The sequence below is a fragment of the Micromys minutus genome, assembly GCF_963924665.1.
Source record: "Micromys minutus genome assembly, chromosome: 6".
Classification (NCBI taxonomy): Eukaryota; Metazoa; Chordata; class Mammalia; order Rodentia; family Muridae; genus Micromys; species Micromys minutus.
In genome coordinates, this window is record NC_137975.1 from 47172476 (window position 1) to 47195243 (window position 22768).

Below are 22768 nucleotides of genomic sequence, written 5' to 3' on the forward strand. Positions count from 1 at the left end.
ACTGCACAAGTTGAACTAACGTGGGAAGAAAACCCTGGTTTATGTTTTAAAAACTTACATACCTTTTGTTGTTGTTGTTTGTTTTAAATTAGACATTGAAGGAAGATTACCAAAAAAAAAAAAAAAAAAAAACCCAGGTTATTGGCATTTGCCGGATGAAGATGTCCCACATGTTAAGTGTCGAATCTAATATACTCATCCCTAAGATGGCAATTAATACCAATGGTAAACAGTGCAGAAGCCAGATCTTTATTTTGTTTCCATGAATTACCTTAAACCAATTTTTTTGAACAGTTCAGTGTGGCGACAGTGAGTCTTTAACTGGGATGCAGAGCAGACGTGATAAAATGTGGTTCTGTCTGCAGTGCAGTCTGACTGAAGACATCCTGCTTCAGCAGGACCTTTGTAACAGTGGGTGAATGAAGGGACTGACACAGACGTATACCACTGTTAACTACAGGAAAGAGAAATTAGGATTCCACAACTCGGTCGGCTAAGACTCAATCTTTGCTTGGGAAAGAGCGGTGTCACATCCAGCGGTCAGTAAGTGAGCCGTCTTCCTTGGGAGGGCAAGCACACACTGCTGATGGAACCCCGGTGTGCGGCTGTTACACACAGATACCGTGTGTCAGAACCTTCGGCAGAGTAGAGGATGCTGTGATGTGCACACGCATGCTCGCAGTAAGCAGATGGACGGACAGCATTAGAACTAGGCTGTGAAAGGGATGCATGGTCACTGCAGGTAAGAGAAACACCATCTATCAGAAGGCTGAGTGTCTCAGCCATTCCTCTGATGAAACACACACTGCTGAAAGTTTATGATGAATACTTTCTACATTTGGGTCAGAAATTAGTGTGTATAGTCCGTAAATTCTATAAGAGTATACTGTTGGTTCTAAGGAAAAATTTCATTCTCTAAGCAGGTAAACCGCTGGTAAAACATATGCAACTCATGTTTTAAATGCTTGAGTGTTCTTGGGTATAGGATAAAGTAGTAAAACTGCTTTACATATAAATGCCTAAGAATATTTCAGAAGAATATGAAATAACCAGGAAGCAAAACAAAAATATATTTATTGTAACCATTATTTGTTTTAGTAATATACCAATCTGGTTGGGTAATCACAGATGTTTTCCTGCAAAAGGCTTCAAATGCTAGGGGCTCGTGCAGTGAATACAGCCTTACCTATCCATCAGCAAAGGACTCTTGAGAGACAGATTGTATAACCTTGGCTAAGAGCATTGTAAGCTTCTTAACACAGGCAAATTGAGGCATGAGGAAAGGATCTTCTAGGTTCTCCTTCAGAGATGTCTCGTATAAGAAAATGTCTCAGCTTTTTTGCTTCAAGTCATTCGATTTTGCCCTGATAACTTCTAGAGACTTAGCAGGAACTTTGGTTCTAAGAAGCACTTCTAGACTCTGACAGACAGCGTAGCTGCTCAGGTTGAAGCTGGAGGAAGGAGAGTGGGGTGGCTGAGGATGGAGAACAGGAGCAGTAGGCACATTTAGAAAGTGAAGTGGGACAAGTTATAAAAATTTATTTCCCTATGAAATAATTGCACAAGCTGTGTAAACATTTCTTACTAAAACAAAGTACTCTGACACACAAAGACTGTCCATTTCCAGTGGAACACTCACAGTACAGGATGCCCGTGTTTTCTCTCTTCCGAGGCAAAAGCAAGGAGTCAGCAGCTGAGTGCTTCCCCAGTTCCTTTGGCAGCAAGCTTCCTCACATTCCCTGGCTGCTCAGTGGGTTTGCAAGCAACATACACACAGTTAAGTTCAAAGCCAGGCTGGCAGAACTCAGCTGTCCATTAGCCTCTGGTTTCCACGTTAGCTTCGGCATTCCACTTCATCTCAGCCGCTCACACACTCACACGCGCATGTGCACATGGTGGGCTCCGCTTGGATACTCCAGTGCGGTGACTAACAGACACTAGCTGCTAAGAACGTGTTTGTCACAATCAGTGTGGACTGGATGGAGTAGAAAAACCTCTGGAGTTTGGTTACATTTACCATAATTTATGGTTAAAATGAGAAACTTATAAGGATGGGATTACATTCAGAAATCAAACCTCAAGTCAAGCAATCACACATATTTACAGTATGTACAGGCTCTCGGAATAGGGAAAGGTGTCTAGACAATATTAGAAATTTCCTGAATGTGGGCATTTCTAGTCCCTGTGTTTCATAAAGCAAATCTGCTGACTTGGCATTAAGACCCTAAAATTGTGTGATCAAAACTGATATATATATATATATATATATATATATATTATATATATATAATTATAATAAGGTGTTTGCAGAAATAACATTTACAAACTGTCTACACAGTACACAGTACTAGTACATAGAAAATAGATTCTAACTTTATAACCCCCTTTGTGTAAGGCAAGACTGAATCTGTCCCCAAATTTAGTCAGCCAGAGGTACAAGCAAGAAACAGTGGTCCATGAAAGGATAACAGGTCGGGTATCTGGGTATTAAAAATATGGAGAAATTCCACTTGTTATCTGTGCTGCTTCTGGCTCACTGGATATATTAACTACATTTCTGAAGCCACTCTGTTCAGGTGGCAGCTATCCCAAACAGCTTTTGAAGAGTTTAGGATATAGACGGAGGACTGCAGCTGTACTAGGCCGAATTCTGTGGTGCTTACAAAAGAACGTGTAGTAATACTTGATTGCATGCTGTTGCTATTCAAGCAACAGCAATACAAAATAAACAAGACAGATCACAGACGGTTGCTTAAGGATGCTGTTACACGAGATTTGAGGGCAGGGACACGCACGGTCATTGGCGGACGTATACATCCCTGTTCCACTCGCCAGCCTCATTCCTTCTTTTGGATATTACTTCTCCTTCCTTGTCACAGTAGCGATCCTTAGATTTATGCCGGCTTCGTTGTTTGCTGCACTCATTGTGGTCCTGCTCTCGACCACTGTCCCTAGCGCGGTGGCGAGACTCCCTGTGTCTATGGCCATTGCTGCTGTGGGTGTCCTCTCTGTGGTTATGCTCACGGTGTGAAACATAGCGGTCCACATGTTCATGTGAATAATCTTCCTTTGGCTCCACGTAGGCGGAGTCTCGGCTCTCTTGGGTTTCAGAGTCAAATGTCTCCTGCCTAGAGAGGCCTCGACCTGTCCCACTGCGGTGGTTTTGGTGTGTGGCTGAGGAAGAACGGTGTTGGGACTTTTTGACTGGTTCCAAACAAGGCTCTTCTTCAGCTTGGGAAGCGGACCGGGGAGCAGAGCGATCAGTCTTCTGATCACCTTGAGAACCCTGTAGCAAAGGGACACACATGATCAGCTGAGGAACTAAAGTGTCCTGGGAGCAGCATCGTGTAAATGTATCTGTTTGAAGTACCGAAATGCTGAAACGAAGCCCAGCTTAGGCACTTCACCCCATTGAAACACCTCCTGGAATGACTCCAGATGGACTTGTGTTCCTATAACATTTCATTTCATTGGAGGGCAGGAATGGTCTTTTATAGTCGTTTATGATTTTAGTACTGATACGGGTGTCTCATAACCATAATCTTAAAGAATTTTAATCAAGCAGATTAGTTAAGATGGAGGACTTGTATGGGACATGCACTATTCTAGAGGCTTCACAGAGGAGAGGCTGGGGTGTTGAACTGTCTTCAGTTCACAGCTCTTTGCTTACAGGTACACCTCATACTGATTCATAGAACTTGCTCAGGTGGCACTTGTGCCTCTCTTAGTTTGTTGAGCAAAGAATCACACGTAGATCAAGCATGATGTTCCTTTACTGGAACTGAATCTCGGGGGCATGAGCAGAGACAGCCTAGATACTCTATGGGAAGGAAGTGCTCTTACCTGTGAATTAGAGGCTAGGGTGGGGCTCAGAGGTAAAGTTGAGGTGGCTAAAGTCCGGCTAAGGAGAGGGTTGGGGAGGTTACTGCTGGGAGGGTGGGTGGCCTTCCAGTATGCCTCCAGATAGTCAGCAAGATGCTCACAAGCATCCTCAAGCTGGTTCTCATCCAAGATCACATCAAATGACTCCTGCTGAAGTAAGCATTTCAGATAGTACATTAATGCAACCCAGGGCCAAGTTGTTTTTTTTCCGCAAAACCCATAAGCAGAAGAAAGGCCTTGCCCATTCTATTTGCTATTGCCCTGATAATTCCTTTTCCGTTGTCTGACTGTCTTAGCTTGTGTGCATGCTCAAATCCTTAACTGCTCAAGAATAGACAGCTGTCAGCATGATTGATAAGGGCAGTTCAGGGGAGTTATTTATCAGTTGCGAAAAACTGATCCTGCTGTGGAAAAACATGACAAATCTAAACAGTTTAGAAGGGTGATTGTTTTTGATACAGACTGCAGAAAGCTCTGGAAGCTATCGAGGCAAGATTAGGTCATGCATTTTGGCAGAAATAACCCAAACTACTGACATTTTGACATGATCTGAACTTAACACTTCAGTATGGAGAAACATCAGTGTGAGGGACCAGGTCCTGTACTTTTGAAGGTTTAAGTTGCTGATCAAGAAATGTAACATCTTTAAATCAGTCAGACTCATAATTGTATCTTTTATAGCTTCCAAAATAGTCATACTTGAACGAATACTAAATTGGGACTGTAGTCCCAAAGTATAATACGTAAAAGTAGGAATATTTTTCTCGGTAAATTTTAAACTTACTGTTTAAAAATTTGGTTTGGGGCTGGGGAAAAAAATGCTTGCTTAGCAACTGTGGGGGCCCTTGAATCTCCATGCCAAAGCTAAACGCATAACATCGAGTTTTGGTAATCCCAGCACTCCTACAAGAAAAGGGTTTAGATAAGAGAGTCCTGGAAATTAGCCAACAACAAGACACCTTGTCTCAAGATGGAAGATGGGGGCCAACACCCATGTTTATTTCTGACCTTAGTGTGCACTGTGGAAAGCATACTCACACTGGAATTCTTACACCTGAAATTCAGTGTTTAGTTTGAGATGGACCAAGTCAGTTTCTCAGACCTGTTGCATGTTTCTAGAAGTAGATAAGACCTAGGCTCTGAAGAGGTCCATCTTACACACCACAATCCTTTAATAGGAAGTGAGGTCTGCACAGGATGTTTGTAGTGTTTTCAGAAGGGTGACCATTACCTGGCCTACGCATGCTCACACGGGCTCTGGCATCCTTCACAGTGAATGCATTGTAAGTGCGGAGGAGCCTCTTCTGACAGATATGTAACTGCTCTTTGGACCATGTCGATAACTTACCGGAGGACACTGGGCCAGTTTGTCAGCTGCCACCATCTGGACATTGAGGTGTTTTGCTTGAGATTTCCCTCGAGATTTTATTAACCTTTGTAAAACCTGTAAAAGGTATGGGTTTGTAACAGGAATATCTGTTCTTGGGTAGGCTACGGAGTATATACTGGACTACTTTATACTTGTCCCTGGATGATCAGCATGTATCACTGAGAAATAAAATGCAACATAGAGATTAACCCTAAAATTAACATGCTTCCATAAATCCTTTGCAAACTTTAAACACTAGTATAAAGTTGATGCTGTTTTTTTCTTGCCTAATATTTCTTAAAATTCCTGCCTCACCACCTATTTAAGTATGTATGCATACACACACACACACACACACACACACACACACACACACACACACACACATATAAAATCATGAACTCCAAAGGGCCATTGATTTCAGGAAGTATTTCTAATATTTATCAAAAAATATTAGCACTGTTAATTCATTTTAAAGTAAAAACCACTTTTTAAGAAATCTGAACTATCAGCTTCTATATCCAGTATGCTATAATGTACATTTTTTAATATATATTTGTAAGGAGGCCATTACAGAGATACACAAATAAAGAGGCTGTGCCAGCTGCATCATCAGAGAGCAGGTGACTTTATTTGATTCTAAACTGAAGTCCAGCAAACCTATTGCTATACAGACCAGGAGCTCTATGGAGTAGCTACATGTAGCATAGTATCTCTGTTCTGTACTGGAACGCTGCTGGACCTCTCCCTCCTTGCTTTGTCAGGCCATCCATGGTTTTTTCTATGAGCCACACGTTTGTGTGTTTCATTGGTTAGCATTGCTGTTGTTGGCAGCAAATGCTCCTTTTTGAAGTCTCACTAGTTGCTTAAGGAAACATGTGCTAGGTACTTAGGTCTGAATGAGCATCCCGTCAGAAGTCCTGAGAACAGGAGCTCCCAGCGCAGTGGTGTCAATGTTCCTTTTGAGGTAGTTCACTGTAGGCTGTAGCTGAACGTTGCCGTTCATTCTTATGTGAAACCTGCTCAGCAGTCATCTGTAACTGTGAGAACGTATGGATGTGTTTGCTGCTACACTCTGTACCCAGGCTTGGACTCCCAGCCTCTTTCCCACTGAATATGCAGATACCAGGAGTGATGGAGAAACATCCTGATGTTATTGTGGCAGCAGCTCCCACATCACAAACCCTCTACAGTCGTGTTTGCCATCCATGACCCACACTTCAGGATCACTGCTCTGAGCCACACATGAACCGTGCTCATGCTTCTCGTACAACTTCTTGACTAGTGTGGAGCTTTTCAAAAGCGATTCCCATGATAAAGTTGACTACCGGGGAACAGAACAACATAAAACTCATGGCAGTAACATCTGAATATAGAAAAACAGTGCAACCCACTTACCTTAGGAGAAGAAATCTTCACATACACTATGATAGGGGCCAAAGAGGTCTTACTGAGTTGAGCGGGGTGATTAATTGTATCGGCATCAAGGACGACCAATTGCAGTGTTCTTGCAAGTTCAAAAATCCTTTCGATTTCACTCTGAACTTCAGCTGTAAAGGTTTAAATAGAATTCACGTATTTAAAACTACAGGGAGCTAGGATAAAGCGGCACAGGATTTCTTTATCCAGATTGACAGCAGGACAACTGCTATTTTAGTGATTATAGTCAGAGTGACTGGAGAAAGGTGTCCTTTGGCGAGGGCTATTTCCTCACACCTTTAGTCCTTTAAGTATTGTTCTTTCAGCACCAAATGTACCAACCTTCCTTTCACAGGAGCTTACCTGTATTAGGCCATCTGTTATGTAAAGATGTACAACATACACATTAAGAGAGAGGCATGAGGGTGCCTGTTAGAAACTTGGCCTGAATGGCACTTCTCTTGTTTTCCACCAATGAAGATATGGCCATAAGTATAACCTGTTAAGTCCATATAGTACTAATTGTATATATGTTTTCAAGTTTGGCCATTTGGTACTGTGCCCTGGGGAGGACCACCTCTCCAGTTCCCAGCTTTTCTCAGCTGCTTGTGGTTTTTTGTGTAGGATTGAGGCTTCGTGGACATTTTGTCCATCCAGTTTGTCCTGTTCGTTGATGTCATTCTTGGGCCACTCACAATTGGGTAGTTAAGTTGGTGAGACTTCACAAGTATAGCTTCTGATATGACTAGGAATATATATGTGCGTGCAGTAACAGTTTGTAAAGCAAGAGGCCATGAATTTAAACAAGAGTGGGGAGGGGTGTGGGGGATGGTTTGGAGAAAGGAAAACTAAGGGAGAAATATTATGAATGAATTAGAATCTCAAAAAAAAGTGGTCTTGTAATGTTGATGTCTAATGGGCAGTTTCCCACCAGAAGTTGCACACAGAATTACAGGAAATGACATCAGTTCATCTACTGCTGTCCAAAGATTCCACAGCAGGAGTCCCAGGTTAACCATCTGGGATAATGGGGATATTCTCTGCACTGCCTAGTTTGGTGGCTGCTAGCCATGTGAGGGTACTCAGCTCTTAAAATGTAGCTAGTCTGAATGAAAAAACTGAATTTTAAAGTTTTAATAATTCAGGATTGATCCATAAATCATAGCATGTAGCTTGTAGTTATGACCGGACATGAGAGGGTCAAGTCCACGAGACTCACTCCAGCCAGCTGGGGTCTAAGGATGCTTCAGTTTCTTTGATGCGTCTGTATTAATGGTAGGATGATTTTAACTGACATATTTTTCTAGAAGATACAAGTCACTAACTATTTACATAAAATTCTTTACTTGGATTCTTTGAGAAACTACAGCCTAGTCATGGATATATTAAATACAAAATAATATCTGTTCACACAGCACCCTGAACCATCGATGATGTGTACTGGTTTATAGGAAACACAGGGAATAGAATTACACAAAATGATAACAGTGTAACAAAGCAAAATTCCGCCCTCAGAAACCTCCAGATAAGTTGTCCTGTTTTTTTTTTCCCCAAGAAAAGAATTGTGAAAAATAAGAGATTTGAGATCACTACAATAAGTGTACTGTATCCTATTTGGACAGTAGTTGGTATACTTGTAATTAGTCAACTTTGTAAAATATGTCTACGATTTACTGCAATAATCTATACATGGAGGGTGAAGATTCAATGAAACAATATTGACTACAACTAGCTCTTTAGCTTGACAGAGATAGCCAGGGGAAGTGACCCCATTACTATGTATTCCACAGGTGTCACTGGCTAGAATGTCATTTCCTCCCAAAGGCTTTCTTGGTATTCAGTGATCTTCTCAGGTTATTCTCTGCTCCCTGGGCTCTGCGATTTTCAGTTCATTTCCATCCATTTGAGCCCTCCCCCTTTTGTGTGTGTGTGAGCCTGGCACCTATAATACTGACTAGCAGGGGGTTGGTTCTCTGTGCCTTAAGAATAAACTCCTTAATGCCTTGCCCTACCTCTTTATGAAATGCCTTGTCTCCCCTTTAACTTGAGCCAAAGTGACATGTTTTTCAGAAACTTCTTATAATTGCCATTGTCTCAAACCATTACTGTATTGCCTCCTTAACCTCTTTTCTTTCTCCACACTTCCAACCTGCAAGCTCAGGACACCTGGGAAAGCCTTCCCCATGGCCTACACCGACTGCAGCACCAGCTCTGTGGCCCTGGGCTCACCACAGCAGCACCGCTTTCGCTCTGCACTCCAGTGGCTCCTGTGTGCCTTGTTGTTGTTGAAAGCTCTTGGGTGCAGAGGCTGAATGAAACCCATCCTCTACTTTCAGACTTTAGCATGTTGTTTGATACCTAGTACATGCGCAGTAAACTGCATGGAGCAGAAGAGTCATTTAAAATCCTGCTGTTGGTCACTGTAAGTAAATTGCTTGACTTTGTTAATTAGGTAAATCTGTGAAATGATTTTTATAACAATTTCCTTAAGTACAAAATAAATAAGATTACTGTAAGCAAAAATTATCACATTTTCCTCCAAAACTGTAAGATGGGGTGTCACTGTGTGGTCCAGGCTGCTTGTGAACTTATAATCTTTCTGCATAAGCCTCTGATATGCTGGGGTTATAGGTACCACATTTACCTCTGTAATCTACTTCCAGACTTGTGTTACTAAACATCACTGCTTATTAGGCAGGAGACGGAGCAGACTTTTATTTTGTGTGTGGACATATGTACATGTGCCCAGAGAGACCAGAAGAGGACGTTGGATCCCTTGCAGCCTAATTACAGTGATTTTAGCTGCTTGATGTGCACTAGGAACCGAATTCTGGTTCTGCAAGAACAGCAAGTATCCTTATTTTTTGATCTATCCCTCCAGGCCTCCAAAAGAGAGTTTTGATGAAGAATTACTAAAAGATAAGTTTTCTCATATATATATATATATATATATATATATATATATATATATATATATATATATATATATATGAATATATAATTATAGTTCAGAGTAACTGAAAAATTTATTTGCTAAAGCCCTACCTCCCAAAGGATTTACATATTTTACATAAATAAAGAATTAAGTGAACCTAAATCTGTCTGGAATGTCTGACAACTTTTAGTAATTTATAAGACTGTAACCTAACAGTATAATAGTGAAGCCTGTCGTAGTAACTAAAACACTAAGCATATGGTTCAGGAAGCCATAGTAGCTGCTGGAAGGTCTTAACTTTACCTTATTGTACATTAATGAACAATTTCCAACCACATTCCAACAAATCCATCAAATTCCCCACACTGCCTTTATAAATAAAAATACTGATGTAACTCAGACAGAAATTGGCTTCCTCTGTTCTCGGTCTCACATATAAATCATACTATTTTGAATATGATTTTACCACTGATGTAAATATTCAGTGCGCATTACTGAAATAAACCACACTGCTGACAGTAGGTAGGATGGCTTAAGCTCTCTCAGTAATCTACACTCTGAAAGCATTGAGACTGTACACGAGCAGTTGACATGGATTTTCTACTCAGTACCTGCAGTTGTTCTCTACAGATCTGCTCACTGTGACTGACAGGTAAGCAATATTTAAATAGCTTAGGCCCACTGGTGTCGGCTGACTTACCTAAGCTCGACCTTGTGTTGGATCTTTCTATTATTGCATGCTTACTGGGATTATTTAATACTGAGCGTTTGGCGAGGGAGATGTCAGCAGTGACTCTTGTGATGGATATCCTGTTGGGGAAAAAGAAAACTTAAGATTATTAAGCTAATCAAGCGGGAGTGTGTGTCCCAAATGTAAAGAACAGTGGATACGTAAGTAAACATATAATAAGCTGGAGATATTGCTTAGTAGTTAAGAGCACTTGCTCTCTCAGAGAACCCAGGTTTGGTTTCTCACATCCACGTGGTGGTTTATAACCATCTGTAATTCCAGTTGCACAGAGGATCCAGAGCCCTCTTCTGACCTCCATGTGCTCCAGGCAAACACATGATGAACGTACATGCAGACAAAGCACACTCAATAAATATAAACTTGAAATACGTGTGTGTATGCACACACATATATGTGTCAAAACAGACTTAATTAGGAGAGAGAGTAATTTATTATGCACCTGTCTTACCCAGCATTTAATGGTTGCTTACCAAGTCTGATTAAATTGTCCCTGAAACTTGAAAGAGATCCACATTTGCTGATGAATAATAAAAAAAAATGAAACCACTGGAAGAGTTATAATAACATTGTGTTATGTAAATAAAACCAAAGATTACTATTAATCCAACTGAGATTTCTACCTGTAGTCTTAGTGCATGCGCAGTGCTCTGACACGTGAAGGTGGCAGACCAGCCTTCCTCCAGAGGACTGAGAATGCAGTGACAGAGCTGTGGAATGACCATGCACTCTGAATGGTGACAGTGTAATATGAGGGGTACATGTAGCCTATGGGAGCAGTAAGACATTGGATGGTTTCATGTGACACAGACATAGAGTATGTGGAGGGCGAAAAGAGGCAGCAGCTTGTACTTGGGAAAGTTGGGGATTCGGGGGATGTTAACGGGCATTAGGAGAAATGTGAGACAAAGACAGAGTATCCCCAAAGAAGCTGGTGGCATTAAGACCAAAACCAAAGGTTTGGTTTAAAAATCTGTTCTAAAGGCAGAGTGCCCCAGAGCACAAGCGGCCTCCTAAGAATTACTTGGCTATTTGGTATAAAACCACAGACTGACTTACCTACCGGCAGTAAATCCTAGGGTCCCTGACTAGGGGGACAGTAGATGGCAAGGGAAAATGATCTGACTATTGAGTTCACATTCTGCTTTTCCATCTTGATCTTTTGAAAGCCCAGCTTCTGTTCATTACATTTCTGTCCTCTAGGTGACAGAAAGCAGCTTTTCTGGACAAACAGCACAGTGAATAAACTACATATACTACACCAGACAATGAAGTGATGTAATGTTTCCCAGGATTATTGATTTCCAATCAGAGTCCTTCACAGACCATTCTGAAAGTGATGTCTACTATCTCTGGAACAGTTCGGCACATATTCTAAACAGTTCAAGGCTGACAACTGACATTTTGCAAGTCACCAGTGAAGAAAGCCAGCTTTACCCCAGCTGGTAGCTTGTGTTCACCACTGCCTTGTTAATGTGTCTGTTGTTGTTCTGCAAGTTACAAAGACTGCTTCACCCATATCACAGCAGTGGTTATGGCAGGCCCACTACGGCTCCACAACAGAAAGATGAGTATTTACCAGCTCTTCTTTGAGGAAATACACACGCTGTTTCACTGCCCACAGTGACTGACTACTCTCCGGAGCTCGTAAGTGATCTTACCTGTGAGGACTTAATACCACAGTTCTTGGCAGCCTAGAACTTTTGTTTGGGCAACATGCCCCATCATATTTTCCTCTTATAGCCCTAACATTTTACAAATATAATTTAGTGAATTGTAAAGATTACTTCAGTTTTCTTTTAGACTCTAGTGTACACACACACCTGAGGCTTCTGACAAGTGTCTACTCTGTGTCTGTCATGTTTTACCAATATTAAAGGCATTTAATGGAACAGTTACTCTAGATATGCTCCCATGAGTAAAGGTGATATTTGTACAACTTTTGCAATTCTACTTTATGGGTCTTGAATGCTTTATGGTTTTAGGAACCCTTTATGCGTGGTCACAGGTCTAGAGTATTGAAGCACAGCATCTGTTACCATCAGTAACGTACATGGGAAATATTTTTGTCTAAAGACAATAGATTGCCTCTACATACTGTTATTTTGTTTATTTGCTTCCCAGATAAAAATCAGCCCAGCTATATGATTCCATAGAAAATGTGTCTGAGATCCAGATTCATAAATGGACAGTGAATCTTGTCCCTTCCCCCCGCCCCCCGTGCATTTAGAAAAAAGTAGTATTTCACTCATCTATCCATCCAGAGACATCACATTGCCTACATTAGCAGAATTTGGGGTTTATGCAGATAATTCCAGATTGTGATAAATGACAGAACCAAGAACAATGAAATAAAAGTCAAACTAGAACCATCCAAAGCCTGTCTTTCCTGGCACAAATGATCGGCTACTTCATAACATTATGAAATAAAGTCTAATGGCATTTGACTTCATATCCCTTTAAAGTAAATATTTCATGTACTTTAAAAACACAGCTACCGTCTGTTTCTTTCAGTCCTTTGCTTCATCACACGGTATCCGTTATGCTAGAAGTTTCCCTATCAGCAGTGGCTGTATTGCAGGCCTAGTGTGTACAACACTGCATAGAAATCGGAAACGGCACTGAAATGTACAGGTGCCATCAACAGTATTTTTCTCGTTAGCACAGAGGAAGAAGAACATGGCAAGGGGCTGGATTCACCATGTTGGAGATGCACACTTGCATGGTAGCACTGCATGCTCCCGGGTTGCTGTTATGTAGTCTCAACTTAAACTCAGGTTTTTACATTTTGGATTTTCACCATAGCTTCGACAGGTAAGGGATTGGCTTAGTGTTTATTATGATACTGATTATTTGAGTCAAGTCTGTCTTTAAGTAGTTATACATGCTTTCTAAGGTCTCTGTGATTGCCAAAAATAGGTTCTTTCAGTTTAGTTTCATCCAAGTAGATATTTGTCATGTTTGTGTACTGTGTTTGTGTAATTCTTGTACCAGTGTTCTTAACCTAAACTTGGCCTAACCCCACCTCTTCCTTAAAATCCACTGGCCATACTGCTCCCCACACAAACTGTCTTCCAGAACACTTGTACCGTGTCCTCTCTGTAGACCTCTATCTCCCATGAATCTCAGGTCCCTGTCTTTTTTACATTTTTAATTTTTTTCAAGTTGAGGAGGGAAAAGATTGAGTCCCATCTCACAGGAAGGACTTTCTAGATATGCCCCTGGTTAACAGTGTCAATTTTCTGCGTATGTCCTCAGCGTTCTGTAGTGGGGTTGCTATATACATGATACCTTTGTTCCATTCCTACCCCATACTGGCCATGCCCTTCCTATTTCAGTGGGTGTGACCTTAGAAGAAATAAAATCCTTCTGAATGGGAACATTCTCAAATCTGTTGGTTTTTTTCTTTCTTTCTCTCTCATGCCTATACATTGTGTGTGTAAACACAGACACATACACGCTGGCTGGGTGCTTTTGTTTATATTCTATTTTGCTGTATAAGTTTCAAGTTAAAATTTACTAGAAAGACAGGGACAGAGTCTTCACTGTATCTACATTTCTCTAGCAAAGAAGACAATGATTCAGCTCCACTCTCTTTTCATATTGAGTACTTCTTGAGGCTCTGAGAGTGGCAGAGTTCACACAACACTGAACTACCCTGCCCTCACATGCTAGCTGGGGAATAATAGCAAAGAAGTCATACAAAAGAACACCAGAAAAATGGGGAAGGGAGAAAGGCCACACACATTACCAGGAGAGGATGTGAAGGAAACGTTCATACCAGAGGGAACAGCAAAAGCTAGTTACTGTGTGGGCATGGGCCTGGATAGCTGCAGCACAGGTAATGCTAATGAAGGCTGTGTCAGTGAGAGTCTGACCGGAGTGGATATAAAAGTGGGAGAGAAAAAATGGGAGAATGAGAGAAGAAACTGGGTGAATGGTGGGAGGGCGTTAGGCCAATTGTAAGGTCAGCTACAGCTAGTGGAGTTTCTACTAGGTCAGTAAATCCTGATGAGGAGAGGACGGTTGGTGAGGACGATGTCTGGGTAGTTTGAGAAGGAAATAGGTGGTATGGGGAAACGCAGGGCGTACAGGCAGTCATGCAAGTGAGGGTAAATGTAATGGGGTAACTAATGTCTTCTCTTGGCTTTTAATCCTACTGCCTCCAGAAAGAAGCTAGTTGTAAGGCTTAACTCCTTGGCCTCAGCTCTGGTACTAGGCTTCCAGGCATGTGCCAGTCCTGCCTTACCTGTTTTCTTAATGAGATAAGAACACAAGGCCACTGGGGGGAGAGTGAAATGAGAAGAGGTTAAAGGTCAAAGGGGGAGAGAGGACAGGAAAGTCTCAGAATTAGGGGAGAATGAATAGAAGAGGGTGAGCCTGGGATTATTTGGATAGCTGTAAGGCAACTCTTGACTCATGAATTGGGGGTAAGACAATGAACAGGGGGGAGGGGCGCAGCCAGCTTATAGATGAAGGTACAGGGACCAGAATATCCTGGGTTGAGAGTATGCAACACGAACAGTGGCTCACATTGCACTAAATGAAGCCTACTTCCTGTCAGAAAGAACAAAACCAATTTACTCTTGGGATCAAATATCTTTTCCAAATGGCTTGTCCATGTTCAAGACAAGACATAGACAAAACCAGCATTGTAAAAGACTTACCGTCCTTCAAATCTGTGTTTTAGAAAATCAAACAGTGCTTTTTGCATCATATCTGTGACCTGTAATTGAATAATAAATTGTGAGAAAAATCTGACCAAAACAATGTTACTGATCACAAGAACCAATTTTACTTTGCTCATTAACACATAAAGTGTGAGATAACCACATTTCCTGTTTTTAAACCCTAATGAAATGACAAGGTAAAACTTCTGAGCTTAGGATGTTTTAATGGCAAGCAATTGCTTTGCAAAGGCTTGCAGGCCTTCTCAGTTTGATACTGTTTCCTGGATGAGGTGGGTTGTAGCTAGCAGGAGTATCCAAGGCAACCTTCAAGAAAGCAGAACATATATACCGCAGCCAGAAAAGCAGCATGCTCTGCAGCTGTGAGTCAGGTTCAAACTCAGTCCATTGGAGTAGGAGGGTGGAATCGGAGCATGTAAACAGGCCATGTGTGCTAGAGTGGCACCCCAAACTCACCTCATACCCCTTCAGAGAGGGGCCCACCAGCACCACTGGTCTCATGGAAGGTACCACATCATAAGGAGGAGTGTGCTCTGTCTGCAGAGAAATGAGATGCTTTTAGACTTCTCAAAGGCAGTGGATCTCAAGTACTTTATGTATAAGGTCCTCTTTTCTGAACTCTGTAATATACAAGGCACTGAATTTTCAGACAAGTACTTTCATAATTGCCTCTTTTCTAATAATAAACCGAATGAAAAACAGGTATATTTTATTTTCCTAAAGTTTAAGACACTGATTAGTGTTTGGTTCCCTTGCATTGGGAACCAAAGTTTGTGGAACACACAGAAACAAGCCCAGTGCAGACCGGGTGCCTTAGGCTTGACTGTACACTGCTGAGATGCTCTCCAGGTACACGTGGGTTTTCTGAAGAGTTGAATGGATCACAGTTAATTTTGAAAGAAAGTTAAACCCTGTTTCTTTGCATATGCTATGTTGGCCTTACCAGTATACCGCCTAGTTTCCAAGCACGGGTCTCTAACTGTAACATGCTTGGGAGATCACACGGAAGCAGAAATGGGCTTGCATGCGTGCTCCATAACAGCAGGCATTGCCATTGGCCACGGCTTCATGACTAGTGCTTTGAGATCTGGGGCCTCTCTTTTTCCACACTAGTCAGTTTCTCAAATCAAGATTTATGTGTATTGGAAGGAAGGTGAGCAATGTGTCATACTTTGACTACCTTGCATATCTAATCTGTTTCTGAAGCACACATCAGCAAGTCTCTGTTCCTTAAGGGATCCATGCCTTTCAGTAGGTAATTTTTGTTGCCATTTTTAAAAGGATCACATTCAACTTGATTTCTTCAATTAAAAATTTGACACTTAAGTAACACAGCCTGATGGACTGTGAGGGAGCTCTTGCAGTGGGCAGTTCTAAAGTGGTGCAGACACAGCCTCTTGAATGAATATGGGCAGGAGAGGGGTTGTAGACACTCGAGGAACAAATCAGTTATTCTCAATCTCGTGAGCTCTGTAAGACATATCCTCCCCTAAGGAACATCTGAAAAATATACTTAAGTGTCACAACTAACAAAATAAACCGTCTTGGTGCTTTTTTAAGAATTTGACCATCTGAGACACATGGAATATTTGCTTCCTTGTGTCACTGAAAAGCACCCATCACGGACTTGATGTATTTCTATATTTCTGTTGCTTATGGGCTGTTTAGACACACATCAAATTCAACAGTCTCAACCCCACAGTAGTGGTAGCCCACATAATCAAAGGAAAAAGATATTGCTGTGAAAGGGCTATTTGCTTTTTGCTGCTAACATTTTTCCTAGCACTCAGAACTTCTCCTTCATAGACATGATTAAAGGCAAAATGCATATTTGAATGAAATAAAAAAAACAAGACAAACGCAGTACAGCAGCATCACAAAAGCCAGACAAGCAGACAAGCAACACCCTAAAAGCAACCTAAAACATAAAAGATCTGCTGAGGACCCACACGCAGCAGACTCTTGTTCTGCATTCGATGTTGTCACAGAGTAAGGAACACAAGGAGAATGAGCAACTGTGCCGCAGGCATCATAAGCATATTCTGTTAAGTGATTATATTTTATATCACTTGGGTTTGCACTGAAAATACCTGGAAGTCATATCCTTTTGAGACTACAGTAAGACCCCTCCACCCTTTCATCATTTATGGGGATTATAAATTGCAAGCTTTGCAGTCATTATTAATATACTAATAATAAGTAATTAAACTGTTAAGAAATCTGGGTGGCCCAGTATTAGATAGGACTTTGGTTCCTTCGGCCTGTGACAGCCACTAGCAAAGAGTAACTCATGTTGGCCATCAGGTAGCTTGTCTGTCAGCAGGGATAACAAGTGAAATTACCTTATTTGATGGAGTATTGATACTTCATGCTGTATTGCTAATGACAACATTTTTAATCTGTCCTTTTTTGTCTAGGCCATTTTTGTTTGAGTCCTTTAGTGGAAACGTTAGGATAAACCTGCTTAGTGTTTTCGAATTTGCAGGTAGGTAAACTGCAAAGCACTCTCTGGTGAACGTGATCATATTGGTGTTGCCTCATGGTGAAGTCCGGAGCAGCTGAGCAGTGTAGACTGTCTAAGGAACATCTGCAGTGCGGGCACCTGAGGTCACCTAGCCACAAGCTGCAGTTGAGATGGCAAGGCTGGACCAGAGACGTGGCCCATTCTTGTGGATGATCATCAGGTTGGGGCTTTCTGTGTCAGTTACAAAGGTTCAGGGGTTTAAAATGGTGCCTGAACCCTTTTCCTTAATGATTGTTTAAAAAAAAAAAAAGGCGTATTCTTTTGCATATGGCCACTTAATATTAAACTCTACAGAGCAAAAATGTTTTTTTTCCCTTTGTGTGTATGTGTGTGTGTGTGTGTGAAGGTCAAACTTAATTTGCTGAAAGTATAGGGCAGGATAGATTTAACTTTATATATAAATTTTAAAATACCCATTCTTGTGCAAGCTTGGTAACATTAGGGAATATGAGTCTAAATGCATAGTAGATGTGGAAGATGCTGTGTCAAAGGAGGCAGAAAAAAAAAAAGGAAATTGGGTGAACAATCTTTTAAAAAGATACCACTATTAAACAATGAAACATATTGAGTGAAAATTTGAATAAAGAGGTCTTGGGATTTCTCTGGAGTTTCCAGTCAGGTACAGGATTGGGATATGGCCTCCTGACTAGCCAAAGGCAAAGGCTCTTCCCTTGGCCATTGGTCCCACTGTCTAAGGTGTAAAGCTGAAATCTGACTGATGGAGAAGACAAGAACACTGAGAGAGTGTGTGTGTATGACAATAGGAAAAAACCCACAGTAAACCACCAAGCAAGCCTGCAGTTTTCCACTGGTCTTGTTCATCAGATTTTGCATCCAATGAATTAGAATTTTAAATACTGACCAAATTAAAAATTGAATGAACTCTTTTTTTAAAAGTAATGTACCTGGCTATCATAGACAAGTATCTAGTAACTGCTTTAATATGCTTGATTATAACTTGTGTTTCTGGCAAAAAGAGAGGCAGACAGTAAAATCATGTACACGTGTACAGCTGAGGTGTGTTGGACAGCAGAGTCAGGCCTGGACATCCTTGCGTGTTAAAGAAAGTCCCTTGGTGGCATGTATCATTCAAGGACAAGTACTGTAATGGCATTTCAGCAAGTCACTCTGCATTTAGTTGCTGTGAGATGTATGGATCAGTTAGCTATTGATGGACTGACTGTCTTAGGACCAGAACGACTGTGCTCAATAAAACCACGTGAACTGATGCTAATGATGCCATTGGCAGGAGAAACACGGGCTTGTCAATGTCAACTTACCGACTTCTGTTTCTGCTTAGCTACAGCAGCATGGAAAAGAAACAAATAACAGAGCATGCATGTTATTGACTTGTCAAAGGACACAGACGTAACAGGACCAGAAGTGTGACGCAGCGCAGGGGAGCGAGTGGACAACAGGAGCTGGGAAGTTGGGGTTACCTTCTTAAAGAAGGGCATTCTTTTCTCTTTGGAGTGGGGTGACGTTACACTGTTTGCACTGGGCTTAGGGGAGCGGTGGTTTGCTGGAATATCACTCTCTTCTGCATCTAAGCCAGTAGCATCTATGTCTATAGCTATATACAGACAAACAATTCAAAAGTCATCAGGGGGATAGGAGAGGAAATGCAGGTCATAAAGAAAACAAAACGAAAGCAAATAAACTAACCACTGTAGATTTACCATGAATGTGCAGCATGTTACACAGAGTAAAATATGTAAGACATATTAAGGATACAGTGCAGCCAAATCCAAAGAGGCTGAAAGATACCGTTGTGATAGCTCCTTGCACGAGTCAGTTTTGTGCTATGTCTCTTGGGTGCTTTTAGAGAAACACGTATGTGCTTTAAATGTCGATATTCTTCATGTCAGATTATAAATGTAATTTAAACAGCACTTGGCCTTAGTACCAGGTCATAGCCCATCCCTTAGTTAAAGACAAGTACTTTGGAAACTTTTAATATAATAGGCTTCAGTCTTCTCGTTTGTCTAATGTTATATAAGAACAGGGATCAGTTAAAACATTTCGTTAAAAATTATAACAGACATTTAAGGAAAAGAGAATAGAAAGCCCTTAATCCAGGATACATCCAAGTCATAAATGGTTGTTAGGATGTTCTGCGTCACACAGGATCAGAGTGACTTCAAGGTAGAATGTGTGTGCTCAGATATCCTGCCTGATTACAGGTGGGAAATGCCAGATTACCAAAATCATTATATCAAAGTCAGTTAGGATTTGGGTTATTTCCAAGCCTCTGAGGCAGAGACCAAGGGCCCCAAAGAACAGTAAAGATTCTAGGTTGGGTGCTAGGAGTATTTTTACTTCTGAAATGCTTTTTACCTGAAGATATATCTCGAAAACCAGTAAGTGCAAAAAAGAGATGCATACTTTCATTTTCAAGTTTCTGAAAACCTTCTACATGAGGCTGCTGTAGAGCATCGACTGCAGAATCAGGTAGGGAGTTTCTAAGATCAGCTCAAACCCACCTGTGTTTTTAAGACTGAACCCACAAAATGCTAGGGGCTTGTTCTTGGCAGAAGTCCAGAAGTGCCAGGCTGTGGGCCCAGAGCTCCTGTCTTAGAATTGTGCCCATGGCTGCACCACACCACCTTGTAGGTGAGGTACCTTCAACATCTAGATCCATTCCTTCTGTTCCTTTTACTTCCACATTGGTCATGTCCTTGGGATCAGGGTTTAAAACAGTATCAGAAATGAGCTTTCTAGGCAATTACTTTATGGTTGAGAGTAAGTGAAGCAGCAGGAAAGGAAATGTATTCACCCCATAGGGCCTTGTGCAAAATATGTTAACTCCCAAACAAATAGCTAGTTAGAGTAACAGTTTGGTGCGTAGGCTCAGCTACCCAGAAACAAGTGGAACTGAGGCTTACAGTTGCCTCTCCTGGCCTTTTCACAGGACCCAAGGTAATCTGGTAAATAGCACGTTCTTTTGCAGTTTTACAGTTACTGTGATTTGAAAAGTTTCAGACTACAGGGTGGCAGATCTCCTGTTTAATTGATTTGTTTGTTTGTTTGTTTGAATAGTTCAGAAGTCTGTGAAGGGTTGAACTTTTGACTAGTCAGCAGTCTTGTAGCTCTAGTATTTTATGGGTAAGAGACTTTGTTTTGGTCTAGTCTATACATACTAATTAGTTAAAGGTTCAGACCTTGATCTGCAGAGAAATGCCACAGTCATAAAATTTCAGGTGTTTGGAATCAATCTAGATGTTTACACCACACTACAGCTTTGCTCATGATAAAGGATTTCTTTATGGTGCTCCTTAACAAGCAAGGACACTGGTAACACCTTCTGGACATGAAGGCAGGCATCTAGGTTACTATTCTAATAATAGGTCTTAACCAGTACCAAGTCTCTTTCCCTACTAGTGACATATTCCCATATACTTTATCCTCCCAGCCTTTAACTGGGTTTATGAAGGTCATCTGGGAATGAGCATCCTCCAAGAACTTTATTGGAACTGATGTTAGAAACTCTGACAAGGCCTCCAGGATGGTGACATTTCGGAAGCAGATTTTAGGGTATATCTGCTGAGTCTCATCTGCTGTGGTCATCAGATAGACTTGTTTTAAAAGGGAAATCTCAATGAAAGGAATTTAAACGGGAAATTCATACTGAATGGGTATGCGTGCAGGTCTAGTCCAGGCAAGGACGAGATGTTCAACCATCCACACAGAGCCTGAATTCTGGATGGAAATTCATCTCCATCTTATTGGCACGGGCTCAAAAAATCTCTTTCCAGCTTAGTGCTTGGTGACTTTTTACTTTATCTTAGGTCTGGAAGTGTCTGTGTTCATTCTGAAGTAATTGTAAATGCGGTATTCAGAACACATTTAGCAAGCTTTCCAAGTCTTTCTGTTTCTGTTCCTTCACCTAACTCAAATGATGCTTCGCATAAGAGATGCTACCCATGTTTGATTACACACTTGTGTTTCCTTACCTGGGCAAACATTAGCCTTCCTTAGGAAAAGTACTTCCACATACTTAAAAATATTTCTCTGGTTTTTCACTATCACTTTCCTTCCTCATTCCTTTTTTATTTAGAGAAACTTAGAAACTCATTTTAGCTTACTCTCAGAGCTTGGGTCAAGTCAAGCCAAGTTCTGGAGTGAGGTCTAAACACAGGTGTAGTTTGAGGTATATGTTCTGCAATCTTATATATGGGGATTGAAAATTACTCCTTGGTCTAGCAGTGAGTTGGGAATTAATTAGGGCTGCTGCAAAACATGAAAATTAAACTTGCAAGCCAGTCTCATTTGCTATGGAGCAGTTAGTTGTCCTTGGTAGGAGACTTGGAAAAAAATTGTCTAGCATTTTCTGAAGATAGATCCATTGAGCTGCTGATAAGAAACTCAGCAGAGAGCTCAGATATTCTGATATTGTATCGTTCATTTGTTTTGTTCTGTTTTTCCCTGGGCCAGTTGATCTCAGTGTTCTCTATTCTTAGCATGTCAGGGAAGTTATTCCCAAGTGCTGTGCTTTTAAATACTCTAGTCAAGTTTTACGTTCATCTTCATGTCGTTATGTCATGTGACTTAGAGATTTTCAGTAGTGATAACATGTAGCAAAAGTCAAGGTCTCCTTACCATTAGAGGACATAGAAAAGTTTTACTTTTCTCCATCAGGGGGTTTATCACAATCTGATGTAAGCTTCTTTCATGCTCGGGCCCCCATACGGTCTCCAGGACCATTCAGAGATGGTCCTTTAGATAGTTAGGGTGTGTGTAAGGGCTAGAGAGGAATCCCTGCCCTTTCCATGTTCCGTCCCTTGTGTGGGCAGGGATTCCTGATTGCTTGTCCACCATGGCAGACATGTGCACCTGATTAACACTGCAAGGCCTTTGTTGTCCACTCTGAGCAGACTAGCTTGCTTAATTTTCAGTGGCTTTAAATTGCTGCCAGTCGTATGTATATAGTCTTTCCAACCAATATAGATCCCAAAATTGACATATTCTTTGGTGACCAGATTTTGCTCACTTCAATATATATATATAGTTTTGCTGAATATTTACTTGATACAAGGTGTCAACTTCCAGCAATTGCATATAGAACTTTAAATTTGCACATGATACAGTAAAATACACTGAAAGTTAAATTCACATAAAGCTTCACTGTCCCTGACAACTAGCAATTAAATTACCACTGTTACTTCCATGAAAACCTACAGCAAACACGGGCTACTTTGCTTGT

At 41.2% G+C, this 22768-nt stretch overlaps 1 protein-coding gene across 14 annotated transcripts in view; it reads right to left on the bottom strand.

Moving 5' to 3' along the window:
• Nucleotides 1–2797: 2797 nt before the first annotated feature.
• Nucleotides 2798–22768, bottom strand: part of CACNB2 (calcium voltage-gated channel auxiliary subunit beta 2) — a gene marked incomplete at both ends in the record, with an annotated part of 343951 nt that continues 323980 nt past the window's right edge. For 5 of the 14 annotated variants that reach the window (XM_080917893.1, XM_080917895.1, XM_080917888.1 and 2 more), the window contains 8 exons: nt 2798–3286; nt 3844–4032; nt 5231–5326; nt 6650–6801; nt 10306–10415; nt 15021–15079; nt 15498–15578; nt 19005–19138. In XM_080917893.1, the coding sequence (XP_080774019.1) occupies nt 2798–3286; nt 3844–4032; nt 5231–5326; nt 6650–6801; nt 10306–10415; nt 15021–15079; nt 15498–15578; nt 19005–19138 (1310 nt within the window). Of the gene's footprint in view, nt 3287–3843; nt 4033–5230; nt 5327–6649; nt 6802–10305; nt 10416–15020; nt 15080–15497; nt 15579–18845; nt 18866–19004; nt 19139–22768 lie in introns of all 14 variants that reach the window. The other 9 variants (XM_080917897.1, XM_080917889.1, XM_080917891.1 and 6 more) reach the window with 3 other exon arrangements.